Consider the following 11,236-nt stretch of genomic DNA (forward strand, 5'->3'; position numbering starts at 1 on the left):
TTAGGAATAATGGGAGGGTCCATATTATTAGAGTAAGAAAGATGGAGGGAAGGAAAGGCATCCATTATTGATGAAAGAAAAGGGAGAGAGAATGATGGGTTTTTTGGTTGGGAAGAAAAGGAAAGGACAAAACAAAGGCATCCATATAATGTTGTTTAAAAGTTAAGAGTTTGAAGGGATTCTGGGAAACATAGTTTTCCATTTAAATTACTATTGGATTATTGTATGATTCTTATATATATGTCTGTGTATGTCCTATCACACACTTATTTTTTCATATACCAATTTTGGGGGCCCTCTAATTCTTCATCATTTCCCCCCACAAATTTTGTATTATATATGTATGAATTACGAAACCAAAAAAAAAAAATGTTGGGTAACTTTTTTGTTTTTTGTTTTTTGAAATTAAATTTTGAAAAACAAGCTGTTTAATTTGGTAAATTAGAAAGGAAAATTGAAAGCGAAAAAAGAAATTAAAATGATAAAACTTTCTATTATCATTATATTATATCTTTTCGTACCGTCTCAAGTACCAACTATAGATTTTTTTAAAATTATTTTTCTTCAAAAGTAAGATTCTAAAATGTTTCTTAAAAAATCAAATTCTCATTTAAATAGTTATTTATTTATTTATTATAAACTTTTTTTACTTCATTTATATTTTGTTATCTACTTTTTGACATACCAAAATGGTTTAAGAGATACACTGTTTCTAATTTTTTTCCAAAAGTAAAATGTGTTTGAATTTTGTGCAAGGAATTTTCACACATTTATCAAATTACATGAGTAAAAGAACATTCTTTTATAATTCTTTTTTTTTTTTTTTGCATAAATGATAATACCTAATTTATTTCGAGGTTGATGGAATTTGTAAACAAAGTAAATTTTGCAATAATGTGCACTTATATATTTTTGGAGCAATTAGCAATTGAAATTAAGATATATTTAGTTTAATTTATATATATAAAATAACCATCTTACAAATTAATAAAATAAAAAGGTAAAGTTATCATAACTTTTTAAGGAAAAAAGAAATTATATGATTATCTAATGACGTGCTGTTTAAAGAAATACTTTTCAAAGTTTCCATGTGAAAGCATTAGACTTGTGCTTTTATGATTTAATAATGTTGTTACAATTAAAATAATAAAAACAACTTAGGGAAAAGTTTCTCCATATTAATATGATGTTTATTTATATATTTAAAAAACATTGTATTTTTGGAATTTACCTGATTTTATTCATGTTGTCATTAAAAAATTTGATACTCCTTGATTTCATGGTGTCAGCTACAACTTGAGATTACAACCAATAAAATACATATATATGTATGTATGTATTAAGTATATTTTATATACTTAGTGGATTGATTTTTGGAAGTTAGGTTAAAGTTATATATTTAGATGGTTTTCTTTGGGCTAAGTTTGTTTAGCATTTATCTGTTTTTTTTTTTTTACGATACTTAAGGTATAATATGTTGATTAAGTAGGTAATTACAATTTTTTTTTCTTAAGAGAGATAATAATTACTTGCATTTAGTGATCAATTATAGCTATGGACATAAATTTACTGTATGGTTGTCATGCATAAAAATGTAACTATATTTCAAAGTTATATGTCTAGAGTGGAGTGTTATTGAGTTGTATTAATAAAAGAGAATAATTAATTTAATTAATTAATTACTAATGTTGTATTATTGGAGCTTATAATAAGAATGTGTTTAAGATCTTTTTGTTTACCTAAAAGAACGTTAAGGGTTCTTTTTTTAGTAAAAGATATGAAGTTGTAAATGTTCAACTAAGATCATTTTTTCTATCATTGACAAATAGTTAAGAAACCCGAAACTTTGACACGTATTAATTGTGTTAAAAAGTTAATAATCAAATCTTACAACGAGAAATTAAAATATGAAACATTTTTTTAGTGGAATTTGTATGTTCTATACAAAAGAGACGTAACGTGGTTTAAGAAAACTTGTATGTATAAAACGTTTGATACAATTCTTTATATATCTATTTTATTCCGTCACTTTTCTAGATTAGTTCATAGGAAAATATTTTGAAAAGTATATAAAAAACTTATGAGGAAAGGTATGAAAAATTAGAGCACAATATCCGTGTGTTATATTCCTTTTGTTGCAATTCTTTTTCGAACTTTCATTCAATATGCATGAGTACCAATAATCAGTGTTTGTTAGGGTTAATTCAATTATAATTTATATACATTTTTGCTTGTGTGTTATATATTGAAATAAATTACAAAAATGGTTGTTGATATTTTTCATTTCTCGTTGTTTGTTGCTTGTTTTATTTGTTGATTTTTTTCTCTAGCTTCTTTTTTTGATTAATTAATGTAATTTGATACTCGATAATTCCTACTTAATACATTTAAACGAAGGACAACTTGAAGAAAAATATCAAAACAATAACAAGTACTAAAAGTGTGTGAGTTAAATATCAACACATGTGTACACAGTAAACAAGACGATTGTTTTCGCAATAGGTTATACTACATACATTTCAAACGTGTGGCTACCATTCCATATTACTCTCTAAAAAGAAAATTAAAATGAAAAGAATGTCATGTGCAATTCTTGAACACAACTTCTACCAAATTTAAATATGTTGTCGTTACTATGATTTCTCCACGTTTGATAAAGAAATAAACCCTACAAGCATTTTTTAATAACTCAAAAAATTCAAAACGAAAGGTTGAGATTAAATCAACGATTAAAATAGTAGTAATTGTTTCACTTATAGATATTTTCAAGATGGGATAAGATATATATGTGGTTTATATTGTGATCGTCCTCCTCTATTCCATTAACTCCTCTCTTGAAATTATTTGTTTTTACAGATATATTTTAAATCTCAATTAAATAAAATAAAATTGTTTTACTTTAATTTTTTTTTGTATTTAAACGAGGGAAGTTATGATACTATTAGATTAAAATTATAATATGGAATGGAGTAAAGATTATAGATTCACGTTAGAAGGGTAAAGATTATATATATATATAAAGTGTGTTTGATATGTTGTGGAGACATAAGTTTTGAATAGACGTAAGTGATGGTCTATTAATGGGGAAGGAAAATTAGAAAAAGGAATAATGTAGGAAGGCATTGACTACAAATAAATAAAAAGCATCATAAACACTTTTCACATATTTCATTTCATAATGCCATCAAATCAAACCGCAAAATACGGAAACAAATCAAAAGATTTTAACCATTCTCAAATCAAACTATCAAAATAAATTCCAATATATATATATTATTAATAAAGTTTAACACTCCATATTTCTATTTAAATGTTTATATCACTAAAACAAAATTCTTTTTTTTATTATTATTATATGGGAGGAGGGCCAAAATTAGAGGAGAGAGAAAAATGTCATTCATTGAAAATAAAAATATAAAAAATGACAAACAAAATCATTAAAAAGACTTTTTTTTTTCTCTTTATTTATCAATTATTCTATTTTTGACAATTTTGTTTTTGAAGATGAAGACTTCTAAATTAGAAAATGTATGATAATTTCTTTTAATTATTTGCTGGGCGGTTTTATTATATCACAAAATGTATTACATTGATCATAAAGGAGAAACAAAATATCATTAATATAAATAATAATTATTTTAAGAGAAATTGTTATCTCTAATTGAATTTTTGTTATATTATGCAAATAGTTTCAATATTTTGCTATTTTTGAAAATGTTTGGATACATGTGAAATTAAAAATTAAAAAATTTGTTTGTATAGCTTACCTATAACATCAATTTTATTAATGTATGTAATATATCTTGAAAGAAGAAACATTGTAATAAATACATTGATTTAAAATTAAGTAGAACGAACTTGTTGACTTGTGAAAATAAAATTAAAAGAAAAAAATTACTTTACATGACTTGACCTCACCTCAAAACATAATTTTGTTAAAAGGACAGACGGCTGGAAAAAGTAATTAGATCAAATTAAATTAAACTCACAAATTATATATCTTCTTGAAATTCATGCATTGTCTTCTTTTTTTCCTTCCTCTTTTACATTTGTTGGCAACTTTGGAAACAATTAATATAAATCAACTTTTTAAAAAAATCATATATATATATATTAAATAGTTAACACTTAATTAAGAATATATGAATTAGATGAAAGTAATTTTTCGGAGTTAGCACTTTCATAATTTAACATTCTTGTTTCAAACTCTCACAATCCTATAATCAATGGAGGTTGTAGTAGATAGTTTACAAAAATATGAAAAGCAATAACTATAATTATATAGTGGTAGCAAATGTATAAAGGAATGCATTATTAATGTATCCTATGGATGGAGTTTTTTTTTTTTTTTTTAATTACCATTTATTGTGAGAGGAAGATCAAACAATCATTCTTTAAATAGTAATTAATATTGTTATCTACTAAAGTACATACAATTATTTGTTTAATTGATAGTTTGCATACTTAATGAAATTAAAAGAATATGATATGGATACTTTATTCACATGCGCCTAAGATACGTTATAGTGTTATTTCATCTTTTCTACTTTATGTTAAATATGATTAAATAGTTAATTGAAAGAAATTGATGATTTGAAAATGATCCAACAATAATGGAGTGTTAAGTTTGTTAAGAGAAATAAAATATTGTGTGTATTGATTTTATGAGTATATTATTAGATAGTTTTATTTATTTGGTTATAATGTGGGTAACAGTTAAATGTCACAATTTTCAAATCTTTCATCTTTAATGGGTGAATCTTTGTGTGGGGCTGACTTATATGTGAATAAGATGACTTTAAACTCGAAAAGGAAGTTAATTTATAAATTTTGATTTGAAACCCAAGTCACTGTCAAAATGATTTCTCTCTATTTTTCTTTTCTCCTCTTTGTTATGATTTGGTGATTAATAAGCTTTTGTTTTTTCCCCTATAAATGTATATGATTATGAAAACTATGTATTGTTTAAGCTTAATTTATTAAGATCTTATTCACTTTCAACCAGATATCACTTAACTAAATATATAAACGAGAGATTGACATGGACAAAATATATATATATATAATTTACAAAATAAGTATATTTAAAATAGTTTCATCATTTTGCTATTTTTTTAAAAATGTCCGCATATAAATATTGTTAACAAGAAAAATATAAGATATTCTAAAATTTTAGTGGACAATTTTACGAGAAATAAAAAAAAAAGAAAGAAAAAACCAATCTAGAAATATACTTTTTGTTTTTGTTAGTAAGGTTTGATTAGAAGTAAGAAACACGTACAATTTGATTTTATAAATCTAGCATAATACGATTCATAGTTTTTATATTCAATTGTTTTTAAAAGGTTGGTAGCTAAAAATAATCGTTAGTCACAAAATTTCGAACCAAAGTCAATTATATTATTTATAATGATTAATAAATATGTAAATGAATTAGTAATGGTTAAGTTTGTAGATACTTTAGTACTTAATTAATAAACGGGTAATATCCTTCTAAAACTAATCTTCAGTTTTAGTTATTAGTGCTAATTAGTGTCTGTTTTAATTAATTGTATAACGTTTTACTATTCTCTCGTTATAGTTAAAATAAAATTTAAAATGTCACGTCACAATAGTTTAAATTGATTAGTAAAAATTTGAGGTTAGGAATATAAATATTGAAATTAAAATAACACTTAAATTTCAAATATAAAACTGTAATATTTTGAAAGATGTACATGTAGTTTTATTAAATAAAAGAAAATATAGAAACATCAATATATAATGCTCTTTAAAACTAATTTTGTCTACACTGGACATATTTTTCAAGGAGGAAAAAGAGAGAATGAAAATGTGAATTGGTATTTGCTAAAAGAATGCTAATTTTTAAAAATTGATTGGTTTGAATAAACTTCAGGCATTTTGTGTGGTCTCCAAATTATTCCTAACGATGATCATACCTCTTTGGTTTAAGTTTGGAATACCAATTCTAACCACTACTATTGATTGTTGGTTTTTTATTCTTTCTAATTTTAATTTTAGTCCATTTTTTAGGTATAAAATTAAAAATAGGTAATAAGAGTTATTTAATTAATTAAAATATAAAAGATCAAAATTAAGGAGAAATAAAATCTAATTACAGTATTAATCAATCTGAAAAAAAAAAAAAACTCATTATTTGAAAGTAAAGATACGAATAGAAAGAAAATACCAAAATAACTAATTGCATGTTCCTACCAACTTTTTATTTGTAAGATGTGCAAATAACTTCAAAATAACAAGAGGAGTATTTTGAAATATTAAATACTAGGTCACTTTATAAACAATCAAAATGAGTATAATTCTGATAATTGAGGTGCATTGTCAATTATTTTTATTCGTGCAATAACATCATATTTAGCCTATTTTTCCATACGTTTTTATAATTTTAAGAACTAAATTTACTATTTGACAATATAAGTATGTAAAGTAGATTTGTTAAAAAGTGTAAAAAAAAAAAATCCTATAACTACATAAAAGTTTACTGTGCAAATTGTAATTAAAAAAGAAACATTTGGATGAAAACAAATTTGATAGAAAGTTAAAGAAAGAAATCTTGGAAACAAATCCCAATTCTTGTGTCCATTATATACAAATAATAATAATTGAACGAAGCATGTCCCACTTCCCGATCACTTGGGAAGATATTGGGGACGATTCGTCTTATATATAAATAATAAAATACTATTCTCCCCATTTTTTTTTTATTGTTTTTAAATCTCTCAATCGCTTGCTTCCAATTCAATATATATTCGTATTTATTCATGTATGTATTTAGAGAAAATAATTTATTTTACTTTTGTAGATGGAAGAATCAAATATTTGATCTTAAACTCAATAATATAAGATCCATCATATATCTTTCAAATGGCTTTCTAAAATATCAATGTTATTCTTTTAAAAATATGATCTCATAGCAAATGAAAGAAAAAAAAAGTTTTTAAGGATTGATAAGATCCTATTTTAAATTAGTTGTGTCAAGTTGTAAGGGGTTTCTTAATAAAAATGTGTAATAAGTTTCTAAACAGTAGTTTAAAATTTGAACAATAAATCTAAAATATTCCAAAAAAAGCAACTTTTTTCTTCATAATTTTGAAGTTTTAAAAGTATATTTTATCCATCTCCTTCCACTTATTTGCTAATCTTCTTTAATTATTATTTTCAATTTAAAGTGTAATATCAACCTTTCAAATAGTAATTAAAAAACATTAAAGTTAAAAAAATAGTAAAAAATACAAAAAAAACTATTTACACTCGTGAATCAAGATTACATATTTAAATTTAATATACGATTAACAAAAATTGTTGGATATTGATACACAATTCTTTAGATGTGGGTACAATATCATGTACCAAATCTATAAGATCGCGTATCTAATATAAAAAGAAGATTGAATACCAAATATAAATACACGATCTTGAAAAAATGGTTAAATATTGATATTTGATCATTTAGATTTGGATATCATTTCATACCTAATTGCTATTATAAGAAGAATGACACATCGTGACTAATTAATTGCATGTTGATTGAGGCATTATTGATATTTTTCATTGAAGACATATGGTGACAATGTATACCGTGTACAAATTTTGGTTTTTTAAATAGTTTATTTTTCCTATTTTTAAAAAACCAAAAATTAAAAAAGTTTAATATTATTTTAGTTATTGTTTTCTAATTCAAAACCTTAATTTTAATTCCTATACTATCAAAAATTTGGTTGGTTTTAGTTTTTATAATTTACTTTTAAAAAACAATCAATTTGGTTGGATCAAAATAGTTAACTTAAAAAAAAAAAAAAAGTTCAAATAACAAAATGAAACAGGGTTTAAAATTTAAGAAAATATGTGAACCACCAAAGTAATCCAAAGTTAAGAACATAAAAGAGAAAAATAAATATTTGAAAAGTAACGTGACGAAAGAGACTAAAATCAAATAGTATTTTTATTTCCTAAAAAAAATAAAATAGTATTTAAAATTTTGAATAAAATAAATACATATGAAGTTAGAAAAAAAAATTCGGAAGATTTGCAACAAAATCCGGTCGGATCTTGCTTCGTGTGATGTTAATCGTGGTGGGTCTTTTTTTTTTTTTTTTTCCTTTTCTTTTATATAATTTTTTTCCCTTCCTCTTAAAACCAACGCAAACCCACCAAATTTTCCCCCTCTCTCTCTCTTTCTTTCCTGTGATTCTGAATTTGAAGCAAAATGGTTATGGCTGCCGATTCCCAATTCCATGTTCTTGCCGTTGATGATAGCCTCATAGATAGAAAGCTCATCGAAAGGCTTCTCAAAACCTCCTCATATCAAGGTATTTTTAATTTTATTTTTTAAACTTTTATGCATATATTCTAAATTTAAATTCCCAATTTCTTTTCATTTTTTTTTTTTCTGATTTGGATTTGTTTTTCTGTAGTTACTACGGTTGATTCTGGTAGCAAGGCCTTGGAATTTCTTGGTTTGATTCAAGAACATCAACCTACAAACTTCAAATCGTCTTCTAATTCTTCTTTTTCCTCCCCTAATAATCATCATCAGGTTATTCAATTTCAGATTTGGATTCATTTTTTTCTCATTCCAATCTATTCCCTTCCCCTGTTTCTGAAATTTTGTGTTTGTTCAGGAAGTGGAAGTGAATCTTATCATCACTGATTACTGTATGCCTGGAATGACTGGCTTCGATTTACTCAAGAAAGTTAAGGTAAAAAAGCAAAAAGAGAGAAATTCTATAGTGTTTCTTAGTTCTACTTTTTTTTTAAAATTTTCTGTAGAATGCGTTTGTCTTGTTTCGGACACCACTTGTTTGATGAAAAATCTCATAGAATATTTTTCTCACCTAACTTTTCTATTCTAATCAATTAGATCTGAAAATTCTGTTTTCCTCTGTAACTAATTAGGAATTTACCTAACTTTCCTGGAAAATCTATTTTTATCGAGAAACAAACAGAGAAATAAGTAAAGAATTTGTGTGAAATTGCAGGAATCAACATCGCTAAGAAACATACCAGTGGTGATAATGTCATCGGAAAACGTACCTTCAAGAATCAACAGGTAACGATTTGCAATTTTGATTTGGCCTCGATCTGTGATATCGCACGATCGGAAACTGATGGAGTCGGATTGGATTAATTTGAAAGCAGATGTTTAGAAGAAGGCGCGGAGGAGTTTTTTCTGAAGCCAGTTCGATTGTGCGATGTGAATAAACTGAAACCGCATATGATGAAGACGAAAGTGAAGGAAGATCAAAATCGAGAAGAAGGAGAAGAAGAATCAAGAACAGAGACCGAATTGAAGTTGGTACAAGAAGAAGAAGGGGAAATTGAGTTTGAGATGATGAGTAAGAAGAGAAAGGGAGGTACGGAAGAAGAAGAAGAAGAAGGTTTGGAGGAGGAGATGAGAAGAAGAAGAAGAAGATACAACAACAATGGCGTCGCAACGGCGATTTGATTAAACGATACGGCAACGGAGGCGGGGCATTAGAGAAATTGTATATAAGAGAGAGAGGTTATTGAAAAGAAATTTAGAAGAAGATGGTGATTCGTTTCTTACAATGGAAGATTTGTTATACATCAAATTCAATTTTGTTTTTCCATTTCTAAACTCAATAACAAACTCTCCTCCTCCAATTACCATTTTAATTTTTTAAAAACTATCTTACAAACTAAAATGTACATTTGGACACACAAACTCTATACTCTATGAACTAAAAGTCTATTTTATCATAAGTTTTCCAAACTCATCTTTACTTTTATTTTTTAAAATAATTTAGTCTTAGAACATTCAAAATTACATTAAATATTTCAACCTTTTAACTTTGTATCCAATAGGTAATTGGTAAAGTTGGAATCTTGATTTATATAGTTGGAAAATGGAAAAAATAAATATATATTAATTTGGGGTAATTTTATTAAAAATTATAATTTAAACCAAATTGAATTAATGATATATATAATCTTAAAAGTAATCATTAGTCCTAAGTCTCGACTAGTTTTTTTTTTTAATTATTATGGTGCATGTATGTATGTATAAACATATTTGTTTAGAAAAAGGTTTAATTATGCACATCCAAAATAAAAATTAAGATAAGTTTGAACTTATGGTCCTACAATTTTAACTTAGTTTTTGTTTGTTTCGTATGTTTTGAAAACTAACACTATTAAATTTTAAATTCGAATTTGATTTGTTTTGTCTCGAAAATGGTTTGTTTAGTTCTTAAATCATTATTAATGGGTCACTACGTTTAAATTTTGGGTTTTATTAGATTATCAATATCTTATTTTAACGAGTTTAATTTTATATTTTAGATTAAAACACCAAATTGTTTTAGTTGTAGTTCATCAATTTTAAATTTGTTAAATTTTGTTTATATATCTTCAAAACTGTGTCATTGGGCTTTTTAATTTGGGTCTTAATTGTTGTGTTGTTTCTTCTGCCATAAATTTGCTTTGCTTTGTATATTCGTACCTTTTTTTAAAAAAAATATCAATTTTGCCATTCACTTTCCTTCCTCCCATGCTAGTGGTGATGACTTCTATCAATGATATCATGTCTAATATATCAATATGTTTTTAATAAATTTATCGTTAATAACTTGAACTTTAAATTTCTAAATGATATAAATGCTGATAGGATAACCTAAAATCAATAAATAATTTCAACAAAAGTTGCAACTATATCAATTCTATCAATACTATTAGTGATAGAAGCTATCATAGGGACAATATGTTGTTGGTGATTCAAACCTATTATTGATCTATTTTCTTTGTCCATTTATGCTAAAAACAAAACACCACGACATCAATTCATAGTAGTATTAACTTGATATCATTGATATATAGTAGCCTATTAAGGATGTTACTTATAGATGTTATCAGCGATATCCTTATGTTGCTATCACTGATAGATATTCTTAATGATAGCAATAGAAAAATATTATTGATAGTAGCTATCAAAAGTATCAATTGATACCCCAATTAAACCTCATCAATTAAAAAATGATATGTTCACCAAGGATATATCACTTATAAAAAAATATAGTTATAATGACATCGCTTATAATTGCTATTAGCAATATCCTTCTAATGCAATCATTGATAGATAATGTTAGTGATATCATTTTATGTTGATAGCAATATAAAAAATTACTTACAGAAGGTATCAGATCAGAACTGTCAATTGATAGCAACATTACTAATAAGAGATATCATTCGCAGTAAC

The 11,236-nt window shown here is 25.2% G+C and overlaps 1 protein-coding gene across 1 annotated transcript; it reads left to right on the top strand.

Moving 5' to 3' along the window:
- Nucleotides 1-8,089: 8,089 nt before the first annotated feature.
- LOC101220810 (two-component response regulator ORR9) lies at nt 8,090-9,657 on the top strand. Its single transcript, XM_004136596.3, has 5 exons — nt 8,090-8,330; nt 8,436-8,557; nt 8,643-8,720; nt 9,000-9,070; nt 9,160-9,657. The coding sequence occupies exons 1-5, from the start codon at nt 8,228-8,230 to the stop codon at nt 9,464-9,466; spliced, it is 681 nt and encodes a 226-aa protein (XP_004136644.1). The 5' UTR covers nt 8,090-8,227; the 3' UTR covers nt 9,467-9,657.
- Nucleotides 9,658-11,236: the final 1,579 nt, after the last annotated feature.

This window comes from Cucumis sativus, chromosome 3 (genome assembly GCF_000004075.3).
Source record: "Cucumis sativus cultivar 9930 chromosome 3, Cucumber_9930_V3, whole genome shotgun sequence".
In the NCBI taxonomy this organism is placed as follows: domain Eukaryota; kingdom Viridiplantae; phylum Streptophyta; class Magnoliopsida; order Cucurbitales; family Cucurbitaceae; genus Cucumis; species Cucumis sativus.

What these genes read in the sequence shown, in the direction of transcription:
- LOC101220810 (XM_004136596.3), top strand. Translation starts at nt 8,228, where the DNA reads ATGGTTATGGCTGCCGATTCCCAATTCCATGTTCTTGCCGTTGATGAT. An exon ending in CAAAACCTCCTCATATCAAG is followed by an intron (nt 8,331 to 8,435) that starts GTATTTTTAATT and finishes GTTTTTCTGTAG; the next exon opens with TTACTACGGTTGATTCTGGT. An exon ending in CCCCTAATAATCATCATCAG is followed by an intron (nt 8,558 to 8,642) that starts GTTATTCAATTT and finishes GTGTTTGTTCAG; the next exon opens with GAAGTGGAAGTGAATCTTAT.